The following is a 14,885-nucleotide window of genomic DNA, read 5'->3' as shown; positions in this document are numbered from 1 at the left end:
GGCGCTTCGGTGCTCCCTCCCCTGCCCATGGGCGCACAGCCCAGAGCGTTTTGGCACCAAGAGGGGGGGAAACCAAAACCCTGGTTCGAGGGTTCAATGCTTCCAGCAGGGCAGGTGCTGCGCCCAGGCGACGTCTGGGAGGACGCGTGAGCGCCCGTCGCTCTCCTAGCGAGGACGTTTGCTCGTGAATCTGCTCCCCAGAGCATCTGTGGCTGAAGTGGCGCCTGGGGCGGGAAGAAAAAGACTTGGGGAAAAAAAGCTGTGACTTGTGGTGGAATTAGCACCCGATATTAAGGGCTTAACTCCCCGCTCATCCCTGCCACCCGCGTTTCAAGTGGCACCGCCAGGCCTTTTCCCCCACCCTGGACACCTCACAGCGCTGTGACCGTGTCCCCTCCGCAGCGCTGTGACACCGTGTCCCCTCCGCACCGCTGTGACCGTGTCCCCTCCGCACCGCCAGCCGGGCTGCGTTTGCTCCTGGTGCGGAGCAGGGAGGAGGAGTTTCTAGGCTGGGCTTATGGACCGAGCAGTTGAAAATTCTCAGCATGTTAAAAAAATAATAATAACGATCATCCTCTGGCCCGTGGCGTCTAGGTTTCAATTGCCTCTTCTGTGGCTGAGCTCATGGAAAATCTCCGCTTAACTTCTGTGCTCGGTGCCAAGACGAGTAGGTTTAAAAACTAACCGATAACATCTTTGTAAACTTGGATTCATTTCTCTAAAGTCTGTGGATCCTTCCAGGCTGGGGTTTGGAGCTTTCCTAGAGCCTAAAGTAGGACCTTCTGCCCTGAGAAGCCACCTCTCAATACCCCCGGGGAAGGAGGCGGCTGTTCCTTGCGGGATCCTGCCTGTTCCTCACCAGCCGCACAGCACACGACAGCAGCGCTCTGCACGTCACCATCACCACTGCTTTATTTCTAAAAAACAAAAAATTAACAATAGAAAAGTACCTTTAAACATATTTCCAAAAGAGCGGAGCAGATGAGGCGGGAGCTTCTCTCCTCTCCCACAAGACAAAGTACAGGAAATAGTTTGCTACAAGAGTTAAGTCCGTTGCTCGGAAATGCTGGTGTCGTTCCATTTAAAGCTGCTCCACGGTTTGTCTTGGAATCGATTGCTTCTCACGTCGCCTTTATCTGTCCCGCTTTTCACAGAAAACCCAACAGGACGGTTTCCCATCCCACCATCTCTTCCCCCCGCTCCCCGCCGATTTGGCAGCCGGAATCTCTGCCCACCCACGGAACGAAGGAAAGGAGGGAGATGATGGTGTTTAACAGCGCCACAGGCACCCTGTCCCCGTGCTCCCTGGGGAAAGGCTGGGAGGCGAGAAGGGCTTTGCGCCTCCTTTTGCAAGAAACCGAAATTCGGGGCTTTTTAAAACATTTATTGACTTTTGCTTGGCTTTTTCTATTCCCAAACTCCTCCTGGAGAAAGAAGAGGCGAGACTGGCACGTCGAGCGGTCCGTGTGCTGGTACCTCGGCCAACGCGGCGGATCCTGCCCCACGGGGTCCGCGGTGGATCCTGCCCCACAGTGTCTGCGGCGGATCCTGCCCCACGGGGTCTGTAGCAGATCCTGCCCCACGGGGTCTGTAGCGGATCCTGCCCCACGGGGTCTGTAGCAGATCCTGCCCCACGGGGTCTGTAGCGGATCCTGCCCCACGGGGTTTGTAGCGGATCCTGCCCCACGGGTTCCGTGGCGGATCCTGCCCCACGGGGTCTGTAGCGGATCCTGCCCCACGGGTTCCGCGGCGGATCCTGCCCCACGGGGTCTACGGCAGATCCTGCCCCACGGGGTCCGCGGCGGATCCTGCCCCACGGGTTCCGCGGCGGATCCTGCCCCACGGGGTCCGCGGTGGATCCTGCCCCACGGGGTCTACGGCAGATCCTGCCCCACGGGTTCCGCGGCGGATCCTGCCCCACGGGGTTCGTAGCAGATCTTGCCCCACGGGGTCCGTGGCAGATCCTGCCCCACGGGGTCTATGGCAGATCCTGCCCCACGGGGTTCGTAGCAGATCTTGCCCCACGGGGTCCGCGGCCTCTTTGCTCGCGGGAACACGGAGCCGCGGTGCGGCAGCAGCTGGGCCGGCAGAACCACGATGCTCAAACCCCAGCTCGGTCCAGCGCTTTGGCCTAATGGTAGGCGGGCACCTAAGCCTCTCAGCTTGCTCAGGACTCGCCTAACCTTGAGTAAGCTGGTGAACCGAGGGTTGTTGGTTGTTTTTCCTCGTACAGCAGTTTACGTTCCCATCACAACCGGAGCAGTCCCGGCAGGAGCAGGACACGGATTCTCACCGGTCGGTGCTCATCCCCGGCCCCCTGCACAGCCAGACGTTCAACACAGCCCCCGGTACGGAGAACGTCACCATCAGAAAGCTCCCCATTGTCCCGCCTGCTCGTCATTTGGTAAAACGGGGGAGAAAAGGGTAATACTGTAAGTGTCCGCAGGCGCGTGGCCGGGATGGGGAGCGCGGCTCCAGCAGGGAGGGGACTCTGGATTACACGCGCTCGGAAGTCACGCACGATATCCTGTGGTCCGACCCAGTGTAAGATTGTCCTGTTTAGGAGGTTTGGTACAAAAATACTTGCTCTCATTTTGGTTTAGTTGCTGTTTTTCTGTAGTCCGTTTTCCTATGGTTCTGCTTGCAAACAGCTTTTCAAACGCTGCAGCGATGCCTGTCAAAACCACGCTTTCACAAGTAACGCGCTCTTCCTGACCGATATACAGTGTAAAAGAGGAAAATATTATTACTGGGTATGCTCGTCGTTTCTCTTCTAGGAGAGCAGATGTGTGATAGAGGCTGTGGGAAAGTCTTGGAGGAATCCACGCTCGTGGGAGGTCGTGGGGTGGGTTTGGGTTTGGTTTCTTCAAGCCTGTAACGACAGAGAGAGGTGTTAAAATAAAGCAGCCGCGGTCTCCGGCCCGTTTGCAGCCTCCGGCTTTTAACGGGGGAGGCAGCAGCCGGGAAGCTTGAGAGTTAAATTTGAGCTGAATTTTGCACTTAAGAGGAATTCAAGTCTGTGTTGATCCAAGGCAGGAAGGAGAAGGCAGCGAGATGAGATTACGGGGCAGGGAGGGGTAACTCAGAGGCATTCCTGGGCTGCCCAAACTCTGCCCCCGATAACGAGATACGCGCCGGAACAGAACGGCACAGCCGTGGTTCGGTACCGTGGTTTGGTATTGTGGTTTGGTACTGTGGTTCGGTGCTGTGGTTTGGTATTGTGGTTCAGTACCGTGGTTCAGTGCCGTGGTTCGGTACCGTGGTTGGGTATTGTGGTTTGGTACCGTGGTTTGGTGCTGTGGTTCGGTGCCGTGGTTTGGTACCATGGTTTGGTATTGTGGTTCGGTACCGTGGTTTGGTACCGTGGTTTGGTATTGTGGTTCGGTGCCGTGGTTCGGTGCCGTGGTTTGGTGCCGTGGTTCAGTACCATGGTTCTGTACTGCGGTTTGGTGCCGTGGTTCGGTACCGTGGTTCGGTGCCGTGGTGGGAGCAGCCCCGCTGTCCCACAGGGCTCCAGCCCAGGGGACATTCCTGCTCCCTTGGGGACATCCCCCCCATTTCCTCACCCTTCCGCCCCCTCCCCGAAGCAGCGGAGGGGCCGCGTCCCCGGCCCCGTGCCGCGTCCTTACCAGCGCGCTGTGGGCGTGCGGGGAGCGCGCCAACCCGGGAGCCACCTCGGAAGACTCGGTTCGTACCCACAAGACTGACTGTAGGCCACCATCACACACCTGAGACCTGCGGGGACACGGCACAGGGTCAGGGACGCCGCGGTCACTGTGCCGTGTCCCTGTCCGGCGGGGGGAGCCTGGCGGGGAGGTCACCAAGCTGGGGCGTCCCCAGCCCTCGGGTCCAGGCTCAGCCCGTCCTCTACAGTGACGAGCGCCAGGAGCAGAGCAAACGGCCTCAAGTTGCCCAGGGGAGGTTGAGGTTGGATGTGGGGAACAATTTCTTCCCCAAAGGGCTGTGGGGCATTGGAACAGGCTGCCCAGGGCAGTGCTGGAGTCACCATCCCTGGAGGGCTGGACAGACGGACATGAGGTTCTCAGGACGTGGGGCAGGGACAGGGGTGGGTTATGGTTGGACTCGATCTTGAGGGTCTTTTCCAACCAAAATGATTCTGTGGTTCTGTCCCCGCCGCCCGCGGCAGGTACCGGGGTGGCTGCAGGAAGATGGAGCCGTTCCATGGGATCCACTCACCTCCCCTTCCCAAATACGGCTCTGCGCTTACATGTTAAGCTGGAAACCTTGGCACACTCCATATTTTGGAAGAACCGCTGGTTCCCAAAACCTCGCCGCTCCCTATTTTTATCTGCTGAGCCTAAAATAGCCGGTAAGTGCTTTTTGGGTCCAAATCTCGGCTCAGCTGCAGCCGCGGCCGGTCCCGGTGGCCGGGTGGGGACAGGCAGGGCGGTGGCACAGGACCCCCGGCCCAGCCTCTGACTCCTCTTCCATTTGCATCCCTTCTTTATTTCCCCACGAGAGGCTGGGTTATCCACAGAGTGTATCTGGCCGGCCGGGTGACCCCAGTGGTGGCGGGGGGAGCTCGGGGCGAGCGGGACGTGGCCCCAGCCCCCCGGCGGGAGGGGGTAACACTCACCCAGCATTCAGCAGAACTGACGGGACTTCCAGCCCTGAGAACCAGCCTCGGAGGGGGGGAGCCAGCGCATCTGCAGAGACACGGGGGCGGAGGGTGAGGGGGGCCGGCCGCCCCCAGCCCTCCCCAGGCACACAGAGCTCGAAACGCACACGGCGTGGCCACCCCAGCTCCGGTGTGGCCAGTGACAGCAGCCGGGGCTGAGCACGGACTGCAGCAGCAGGACCGAGCTGGGACGGTCTCACCGGGACTCGTTCCCACTCAAAACCTGCAAATCCCACAGGAGACGGGCGGGGAAAAGTTCCACCCCGTCCCGATTTCCAAGCAAATCCTGTAAAGCAGCTCTGGTTCGGGGGGTGACACCCCTCTGCAGGGCCCCCAGCACCCTGGGGTGACGGGGAAGGTGCCACCAGCATCCTCCCCGCTGTGCTGGGAGCACCTGGAGGCTCTATAACCACAGCAGACACTGTTTCTTCAAGCCGTCGCGGCTCAGCCGGGTTTGCCCTCGCAAAGCCAGGCTCATCCTCACGCCTGTTTCCTTGGCCTCCCGAGCGGGCCAAGTGCTGCCTGTTTGACAGCGATTTGACAAGGCAAGTATGTCGCTGCAATAATATTTACCGCCGCTCTTCCTACAAACAGCAGAGCCTGGAAAGCCAGAGTTCCATCCAAAGGCTGCGGCTGGTTTGTACGCTGAGTGGTTTTCCTCCAGGGCTAAAAGCCTTTTCGATGTGACTTATCCACCAAATCTGTTTCCAGGTCATCGTTTCCTCCAGCTCCCACACGAGCCAGAGCCGAGGTGTAAAAGCTGCGGTGATGTCCTGTTCCCCCGCCATGGCAGGGTCTCATCCCAGCATCCTCACGATGCCACTCCGGTGCTGGCAATTCCCCAAAGGGCAAGGGAAAGCCTCCGCAGCCCCTGTTTCCACGGCTTCTTTTCCCGGCTCCTCTTCTGAGGTGGGTGGTTAATTTTTAACGGCTGCGTGCTGCCATCACCCCAAGTAGTGCTTGCAACAAGAGTGCCTTGTCAAGGAAAGACGGGTCCTCCATTCGCACGTCACTTGCCAGGGAGGGACAAGCACCCCAGCAATGCTGGAGGGGTGGCAGGGGGTTCAGGAGCCCCCATCTTGTGGTGAGAGCCTGGCCCAGGTACTGAGAGGGGGTGGATGAAACATCCCTGAGACATCCCAGGCCAGGCTGGACGGGGCTCTGAGCACCCTGAGCTGGTGACGATGTCCCTGTCATGGCAGGGGGCACTGGGGAGCTGGGAACGTCCCTTCAAACCAAACCCTTCTATGATCCTATGATCTCACACCCTGCCAGCAGCCAGATGGCTCATTCGGTGCTGGGACTGACGGGGACAGTCCAGCCACTGAGAGCATCCTGCATCCCTCATCCCGCATCCTGCATCCCTCATCCCGCATCCTGCATCCCTCATCCCGCATCCCTCATCCCGCATCCCTCATCCCTCATCCCGCATCCCTCATCCCGCATCCCGCATCCCGCATCCCTCATCCCGCATCCTGCATCCCGCATCCTGCATCCCGCATCCCTCATCCTGCATCCTCCATCCTGCATCCCTCATCCCGCATCCTCCATCCCGCATCCTGCATCCCTCATCCTGCATCCCTCATCCTGCATCCCGCATCCTGCATCCCGCATCCTGCATCCCGCATCCTGCATCCCGCATCCCGCATCCTGCATCCCTCATCCTGCATCCCGCATCCTCCATCCTGCATCCCTCATCCCGCATCCTCCATCCTCCATCCTGCATCCCTCATCCTGCATCCCGCATCCCTCCCTGCCTGTCCCGGTGTAGGCGAGAGCGCAGGTAGGAAGGGAGAGGTGTCCTGGCTACATCTGGGGGGACACAGTGCCTGTTAGAGGTTAGCGGTGCGGTGAGCACCCTGGGGACAGGAAGGGGGCTCGGGGCGGGTGGGGGGGTGAGCGCAGTGGTGGCGGATGGGTCCAAATTACCTGGGCGTGCAGCGAAGCGGGGTAGGTGAAAGCAGGAGGAGGTAGGGCAGGCGCTAACTCCGCCGGGTACAGAGGGTACGGCCCCCACACTTCAGGGCTACTGGGGTAGAGTGCGGGCACCGTGAGCTCGTCTGCAAGAGAAGAAGAAGGAGAGTTAACGCCGGCTCTGTCCCCGCTGTGCCTCGTGCCGTTTGCCTTTCTTCTCCCCCCGGCAGCAGGTGGGGGCGCGAGCAGAGCTTCTCCCCTGTACACAAGCGATGCGACACGTGCTGCTGGTGAGGACTGACCGAAAAGCCAACGCTGGCACCGAGCTCGCGGGGAGCAGGCGGCGAGCTGTGCCGCGGGGCCGGCTGCATCGCCGGGGCGCCCACGCTGAGCTCGTTATCCCTGCCAGCTTTAATTACCCCAGGGGTCCGGCGTTGGCTGGCTCGAAGGAGAGCGTGCGGCGGTGAGATGGGGAACGGCGGCTGTGCGGAGATGGGTACAGCGCGCTCATGGCAGGACATCGCCCAGGTCCCCACCAAGACCCCAACCGCAGCTTGAAAACCCCCCAGTGAAGCAGCACCACGGGCTCCTCCATGTCACCTGCGCAGGTCCTCTGGCTGTCACCTGCCCCGGGTCCCCTCCAGTGCCAGCAGCACCTTTGAGGACCCTGTGCTCCTGGGGCCACCATGCTTGGGGCAACCAGGCGTCCCTGCTTCCAAGTCACCCCAGCGTTCACCACCACCACCCCCACGGCATCTCTGCTCCCCTGGGCATCCCAGCGTTTTACATCCACCTGTGACGCCTGTGCAACATCAAATCGCTTGAATAAGGGTTTTTTCCTGGAGCAAATGAGGCTGAGAGAGTTGGGCTGTTCAGCTGGAGAAGAGAAGCTCCGGGACACCTTATTGTGGCCTTTCTGGACTTAAAAGGGGCCGGTAAGAAAGATGGGGACAGACTTTTGAGCAGGGCCTGATGTGATAGGACAAGGGGTGATGGTTTTAAACTAAAGGAGGGAGATTCGGGTTAGAAATGAAGGAATTGTTCTCCCTGAGGTTGCTGAGAGCCTGGCCCAGGTACCCAGAGATGAACCATCCCAGGAGACACCCCAGGCCAGGCTGGACGGGGCTCTGAGCACCCTGAGCTGGTGCAGATGTCCCTGCTCATGGCAGGGGGGAAATGGGGACCTGGGAACGTCCCTCCCACCCAAACCGTCCTGTGGTTCCACTCACAGGGCTCGCGGGCGATGAACTGCGGGACGGCGGTGGGGAGCGGCGCGCTGGGGTTGGGGGTCCCCACCAACTTGCTCTTGGCCATCTTGGTGTTGGCCTTGGCGAACTCCAGCCGCAGCGTCTGGGGGATCTCGGGGTCGAAGCGGATGCCCTGCGGGGAGGGAGGGAGGCGGGGGGGGGGGTGAGCGCCCCGCAGCAAAAATAAACCCACGTTGGGATTTATTTTTTGTCAACTTCCAGCGTTGAAACGAGATAGTTTGCTGGGGCACGGGGTGCCTCGTGTTCCTCCAGCATCGTGAGCACCGGCGCCGTATTTGGCCGTCGGCGTCCTGCGCGGCCGAGCTCTTATCCACAGGGATTAGTGGAGCCAAAAGAAAAAGAGGTTTACATTGAAAATGAAGTCAAGAAAAATCCAACCAACCAGCCAACCAACAAAACCAGGGAGGAATTAGAGAACCACCTCCCCTGATGGTTTTCAGGTGAACCCCACACAGGTAGGAGGGAGCTGCTAAAGGAAAGCGAAGTTTGCTCTATCTTTTGATTATTTTCCTAAAGCTGGAGCTCGGGGGAGCGCGGCGCGGCGGGTGAGTCCAGCCGCTGAGGAGCTCCAGTCTAAGCAGCAGCAGGTTGGGATGTTTTTTCCCCTGTGTATTTTATTCTTTCTCCCCGCGAGCTTTTGCAGCTTGAGCTGGTATTTTTCCCACTGGACAAGCAGGAAAGGCGTCTCTCATGGACTCATATCTAACAATTTAATGGTTTTTAACCCTTCCTTTATCCTTTTACCCGCAGGTCGAACCTGTGGGGTTCAAGCCAGGGATGCTGGATGGGGATGGGCCGGAGGGACCGGGATGCAGCGGGACCAGCGGGGCAGGAGGCACGCACAACCGGGGATGGGGGAATTGGGAGAGATTTGGGGAAGCAAAGGGGAATGGACGGGACGCTGGGGCGCACTCACGTTCAGCGCGTTCTTGGCCGCCTCGGCCTCGGAGCGGCTGTCGAAGCTGACGAAGCCCACAGGCTGCGCAGGAAGGAGAGAGGGGAGATGTCAGGACGATGGGGAGCAGCGCAGGGTCCCCCCAGCACCCCGGGGACACGGGGAGGGTGGCAGCGCAGCGTGGGGTGTGGATGCCCCAGGGTGCTCGGCCCCTGTTTTGAGCGGCTCCTACCTGCTTGGAGGTGAGTTTGATGAGAGACCCTTCATACCCCTGTAAGGAAAGAATAAAAATAGGGGTTTTCTGCGATTTGGCTGCTCCCGCACCCATCAGCCGCTGAGCTCGCCAAGGCTCAGCACCGGCTTGGGGAGTTTTGTGGGACTGCGCTGGATTTTTGCAGGGGTGCTGGATTCCTGAATAGCGTTCTCCTTCGTCTTTGGAAAGCACCGCTGTCTGAGCTCCAGATCTGGCAGGGTCAAGAGACCCGAAGGGTTTGCAGTCACCTTGTGCTGTTAAACGGGGTGCAAGTCATCGTGCAGTTAAAACCCCAGCGCAATCAGAGCACCCGATGTCATTTGTCGGTGTTTTACCGGGTGCAGTAAGTTGTTTGGGTGAATAAAATGACCCAATTATTTGGGAAACCAGCGGGCGCTCACAGATCCCACCCGTGTCGGTGGGGATGGGGCCGGGGCCCAGGGCAGCCCAGTGCTTCCAGACCCCCCAACCCCAATTTGGTACCTTAAAGGGCCTAAAGAGCAGGTAAAGTTCCCGGGGCTTGATGTCCAGGGGCAACCCGCTGACAAAGAGCGTCCTCACCTGGAAAGGAAGAAAAGAGGTTCCTGGAGACCCTTCCTCATCCCCATCTTTGGGATAACCCCGTTCCCACCGCCCCTGGGGTGACAGCGGTGGCCAGGACAGACACAGGGATGGAGAGGAACAAACCAGATCTTGCCACCACCAGAAACCAGGAGCCCTCCACCGTCATCCCTGAGCTAGAAAACGGTGCTTTTGCCCACAGAAATTGGCCGGGCAGCCGCGATCTACCGGTGTGATAATCCCCTTACCGGCCCGGGAAGGTCAGGTAAGGAAATAATCGCCCAGCAGTAAACTCTGCTGGGTAAATACACCCTAAAAGTCCTCCCGCTGTGTCCCTGGGGACCATATTTCCCCCACCTTTGCAGCGATGGGGTTCCCCAAAACCAGCCCTGTGGTTCATGGGGCTCCTTGGGGACGGTCAAACCCAAACCCTGGGCAGGACCTGAGCGGGGACAGTTTTGCTTTATAACCAGTTTGTAACTGGGCAGGAGACCCCGACGGCTGGATCTGCTGCTGGTGCTTCACTCCTCAGCCCCACATCTCACCCATGGGTGACCCCCCCCAGCCACCCATGGGTGCCTGGGGCTGATGGCAGGTTCTTTTGACTCTTCTTTTCCTGGAGCGGGGGCGGGGCGGGGGGGAAGAGCCATGCAAAACAGCCAGAAACAGCCAACCCAGGGCGACTCTTCTGCTGACTCTTCTCCTTTCTCTTGCAGATAAGATATCTGTGCCCCTCATCTCCCAGCAAACATTCCTGCTTTGTGTAACAAAACCTCTGGCTGACCTATAGCTCTTAAATAACAAAAGGTGCTCCCATAGAGCCCTTATGGCAACATGATGCTGATACCCATCGCTGCTGGGTCCCCATCGCTGGGCAAACAAGAGATCCTGCGTGATGGAGAGAAAACCTGAGATCGGGAGAAAACCAGAGATCGGGAGAAAATCCGAGATCGAGAGAAAATCCAAGATCTGGGGATGGTGGAGAGAAAACCTGAGATCAGAGGGTGATGGAGCATCCCCTGGCATTCAATGCTGCACCGTCTCCTGATGGACACACTGCCTGAATTTCCCTGCGCAGGGATTCATCCGGAGGAGCTTCCCTCATATCCATTAAATGTAATGTACAGAAGGTAAATTTACCCTTTCCAAGGGAAAAATATATATCTATTCCATTTCAGAGCGGTGCAGCTGCCCTCCCGGCTGGGTTTTCCTCCCGAGGACGCTGAGCATCCCCCGTCTTCCTGAAATCCAAACCCCTACAGATAATCCAAACCTCAACAGATAATTTCACCCCGTGGCAGCGCAGCAGATGAATAGGAGAGATAAAAGACCCTGAAAAACCCCTCCGAAATTCAGCCTCACCAAGGAAAGGCTTCTCCTCGCTAATGACTTGTTTTCCTGGAAAGTTCAAACACGGGTCGGCCAAGTTTTAAACCATAAAATTACCCGGCGGCGAGCGGGAGAGCGAGAGGAGGACTCCAAAGGGCCCCGGCGCTGCTTTCCAGCCCCAAAATGATGTTTGAAGGCTGGGGGGGGCTGGCGTACGAAGTGGAAGGGCTATTTGAGTAGGTCCTATGTAAACAGCGTCCCCTCACTGGGCGACAAGCAGGTGGGAGGGATTGGGCCCAGCGGCGAAAGGCAGCGAATTCCCCGCAGAATGGACAGATGTGATTTTTTTTGCCAAGGGAAAGATTTTTAGGCGGAAATGTTTCTCCTGCCCTTAAATGGAAGCGAGTTGGAGCCCGCGGGGACCTGCTCCAGGCTTCCCTGCCCCAGCCGGCCGGGGGCTCGGCCCCCATCCCTCCCAAAAATGCTCCCAGGGCAAAATCCTGCCCTTAGTGGGGGAAGAGAAGAGCTTTATCAGAGAAATCCCATTTCAATTCTGCTGTGCAGAATTGAGTTTCTTCTTGGGCATGCGTTTCTCCATCTCTTCTCCTGGGTTGAGTTTGGGGTCTCTTCCAGGGGAAGCTGCTGGCCCTGTGGGTGCCCCCAACCCCGCTTTCCTTCAGCGGGGATGGTGATGGCCACGGGACTGCACGGCGAGCACACGCGGTCCCCTGGCCGTGTCCCTCCTCTGCTGCTGCCGTGCGCTCTGCCACCTCACCCTGTGTGTATTGTCCCTGCAGAAAGTCTCCTCCTGTCCTCAGGAAGCCACCTCTGGCCCCGGGACTTCCCTCCTCTGTGTCCCGCTGTCACCTTATGCTGTCCCTCAACCACCACAGCCAGTCTGGGGACAGGTTTAAGAGACACTGGAGAAGGTCTGGTGGCATTTGCAGGGATAATCAGAGCTGAGGACACGTGAGGACAGGCGGGGACCTGGGCTAAGATGTGACCAGGGTCTCCAGATGGTGGCTTGAGGATGGCCCCAGCACTCCTCCTCCTCTTCCTCGCGTGAATCATAGAATCACCAAATCATTTTGGTTGGAAAAGACCCTCAAGATCATCGAGTCCAACCATAATGCGCTGCCCCATGTCCTGAGAACCTCATGTCCGTCTGTCCAACCCTCCAGGGATGGTGACTCCAGCACTGCCCTGGGCAGCCTGTTCCAATGCCCCACAGCCCTTTGGGGAAGAAATTGTTCCCCACATCCAATGTGAACCCTGAAGCCACAAGCCAGGTTTGTCTCCCAAAGGTAAGCGGGCACCAGGGGGGTGTTTGCCCACCTGGGACCCCCACCAGCCGGTGGTACCCCGAGGGAAGTCGGGTACCCTGAGGGATGCCGAGTGCCGTCACGCTCCCCTACCCCTGCACAAACCACCCCCAGTAAACGTTAACAGGCCGGGGACGGGAGTGGAGAGGTGGACAGCGTCTGGGTGATTCATTTACGAAGTATTTAATTACCTCCTTCAGCCCCAGCTCCCCATCCACTGCCTTCCAGCGGGGGCTCGCTTTAATTTTCTACCAGGCGATTAGCCGCTTGGCTGCCCGCCGCCGGGAAGCCGGGGGTGATGGCACAGGGTCGGGACGGAGCTGGAACACACGGCAAGCCCGGCCTTTCCCCGGCAAAGCGGGGTCCTGCCTGCCCCCGCGGCGGGGCGCATTCCAGCCCCGCGGGGATTAGCCCTTGCGTAAATATTCGCTCGGTTAATGGAGCGTCCCCCTCGGCTGGGTTTGGATTCCCGGGCTGCCATCAACCCGCAAAACTCCCCGATATAAACACGGCCGGGGGATGCCGGATCCCCCGTCCCGGGGATGCGGAAGGGCCGGACCGGCAGCGCAGCGTCGGGCGGAGGATGGGAGGAGAGGAGCAGCCCTGGGAAACGGCGGGTGCGGAGCCGCGTCGGGGCTGGAACGAGGAAGCGGCGAAGGAAACGCCAAGGGAGCAGCTGGGGGATTGCAACAGAGCCCAGGAGCTGCGGGCACGGGCGGGAGGTCACGCACAGCCCTGGCCCCCCCGGGCCGGCTCCCGATCCCCCGGAGAGAGGAGGCACAACCACGGGGGAGACGGGACGCAGGGACCGTGGGGACAAACCTTATCCCCCTGCTGGGGACCTTCCCCCCCAGAATCCATCCCGGGGGTCCCCTCCTCACGCTCGGTCCCCCCCACACTGAGGGATCTGGCATGGGATGGGGCAGAGGGCCGCCAGCCGGGCTCTCCAGAGCCGCTCCGTTACCAAATAAGGCCTCCGTCGTGCCTTTTACATGCCGTTCTCACCCAGCCGGAGTGACGTGACCTCCTTTCCAAATTGCTCTGTCCCCGCCAGGCTCCTCCGCAGGGACCCCCCTGGCCGGGGGTGCCTCTAGGGGGGAGGTGAGCAGGATGGGGAGGGTGCCCCGGGGTGCCAGGTGCAGGCAGCGGGACCCCAGCCAGCCTGAGGAGGAGGGGTGGGGACGAAGCAGGGGCTTGTCCCCCATCGCTGCACCCCAATCTAACTCCCTGGGATGGGTGCTGCTTCTCCCTCTTTTTTTGGGGGGCACGAGGCTGGAAGGTAAACCCCAGGGAGCAGAGAGGCTTGCAGGGCACTGGGCACCCCCCCTTCCCTTACGCTTGAGCAAATACTCAAACGCACCGGCTCTTCCAGGCAGGGCTGGAAAAACTCGTGCAAGGAAAATACCTGCCCAGCGTGCAAGCACGGGCAGCCCTCGCCCTCCTGACGCCGGGACATGGAGGGGGTCCCCAGCACCTTGGGGCTGTCCCCCCTGGGTCTCATTGTGCCCACCAGCCCCTGCCCAAGGTAGGGGTTCCCCAAGGGCCAGCAGTGCGAGGGCCAGCCCCTTGCCCCCCTGGATCCTGCCCTTCGCCGGCACAGCACGCACCACACCGCTTGGGAAGTCCTCCAGGACAGGTCCCACCGCCGTGTCACCTGCAAGGACCCAGCAGCATCACCTGGCCCTCACCCAGCAAGGCCGCCAGCACTTCACCCCCCAAAATTCCCTTTTATCGAAGTGCTCTGGGGAAACTTTGACAAGTTTCAAGGCGGAACCAGTTGGCTGGGGATGGCTCTGAAATAAAAACATGAAGGCGAGCGGATCCCCGGTGCCTGCATCCCGGCGTTATCCATCCAGCCGAGACCCCGCGGGGCCGGGCGGGCGCGGAGCGGAGCGGAGCGGCGGGGGAAAGGTAAGGAGCAGATCGCTATCGCCCGCTTGCACCCTCCCAAAGTCCACATTCCCCGTTCAAGGTCATGGGCAAAACCAGGAACTTGGGCAGCAGCCACGGAGAACAAAAAAAACAACACTCCGGTCCCCGCGGCGTGGGCGTGGGGTTTGTCACCCGTGGGGACAGGGTGTTTCACACATCTGCGGGGTGAGACCCGCTGCGGGGGGAGGGACACAAGGGCCACCGCTCGCAGGGTACCCGCTGGCACCGTCACCCCACATGCCACCCGGCACCGTCCCCAGGGTGAGGCTGTTTCGTGCCCCTCCCGGGAGTTTCGTGTCCCCAGCGCCCGGTGTCCTTCCCCGGGGGGGCAGAGGGGTGTTCGCGGGGACACCCGGGGGGGACACGCGATGGTCCCACCGGGGCGGGCGTCCCCAGGCGCGGGGGCTGCGCTGCCCGCCGCTCCCCCCGGCAGAGCCCGGGGTACCCGGCACCGGGGACACCGACGGGACCCCCGTCCGGCGCGGCCCCCCCGAGAGTGCGTGGGCGCCCACGGAGCGCAGCCCCCGGGGATCGCGGGTGGGGGGGCGATGGCGGATCCCTCCCCGCTCCCAAACCCCCAGCCCGTGGGATGGTCTCCCCCCACCCCGCTACCTCCTCCTCGGGCAGGCCGGTGTCGGCGGGGCCGCCCTCCCGCTCGGCGGGGAGGCTGCTCATGGTGCGTCCGGCCCCGCTCCGCGTCCCGCCGGCGGCAGCCGCGGCCGGGGCGGGCGGTGCTGAAGGCTGGGCCACGGGGGGGGACCGGGGGGACCGG

General features: G+C 60.6%; 1 protein-coding gene across 1 annotated transcript; it reads right to left on the bottom strand.

The window, feature by feature from the left end:
* Window positions 1–832: 832 nt before the first annotated feature.
* Window positions 833–14,842, bottom strand: RBPMS (RNA binding protein, mRNA processing factor). The gene is made up of 9 exons (XM_082050665.1): window positions 14,726–14,842; window positions 9,453–9,530; window positions 8,949–8,987; window positions 8,738–8,800; window positions 7,783–7,933; window positions 6,569–6,699; window positions 4,598–4,667; window positions 3,630–3,735; window positions 833–2,872 (listed from the first exon to the last, which is right to left on the bottom strand). Exons 1-7 carry the CDS (start codon window positions 14,786–14,788, stop codon window positions 4,605–4,607), a joined length of 588 nt encoding a protein of 195 aa, XP_081906791.1. The 5' UTR covers window positions 14,789–14,842; the 3' UTR covers window positions 833–2,872; window positions 3,630–3,735; window positions 4,598–4,604.
* Between the last annotated feature and the right edge of the window lie 43 nt (window positions 14,843–14,885).

Source organism: Streptopelia decaocto (assembly GCF_964273445.1).
Source record: "Streptopelia decaocto genome assembly, chromosome: 4".
Lineage (NCBI taxonomy): Eukaryota > Metazoa > Chordata > Aves > Columbiformes > Columbidae > Streptopelia > Streptopelia decaocto.
The sequence above is the reverse complement of the archived record's forward strand: the minus strand, read 5'-3'. Positions and strand labels throughout refer to the sequence as shown.

What these genes read in the sequence shown, in the direction of transcription:
- RBPMS (XM_082050665.1), bottom strand. Translation starts at nt 14,788, where the DNA reads ATGAGCAGCCTCCCCGCCGAGCGGGAGGGCGGCCCCGCCGACACCGGC. An exon ending in CCGGCCTGCCCGAGGAGGAG is followed by an intron (nt 9,531 to 14,725) that starts GTAGCGGGGTGG and finishes CTTCCTTTCCAG; the next exon opens with GTGAGGACGCTCTTTGTCAG. An exon ending in GTTCATCGCCCGCGAGCCCT is followed by an intron (nt 6,700 to 7,782) that starts GTGAGTGGAACC and finishes CTTCTCTTGCAG; the next exon opens with ACGAGCTCACGGTGCCCGCA.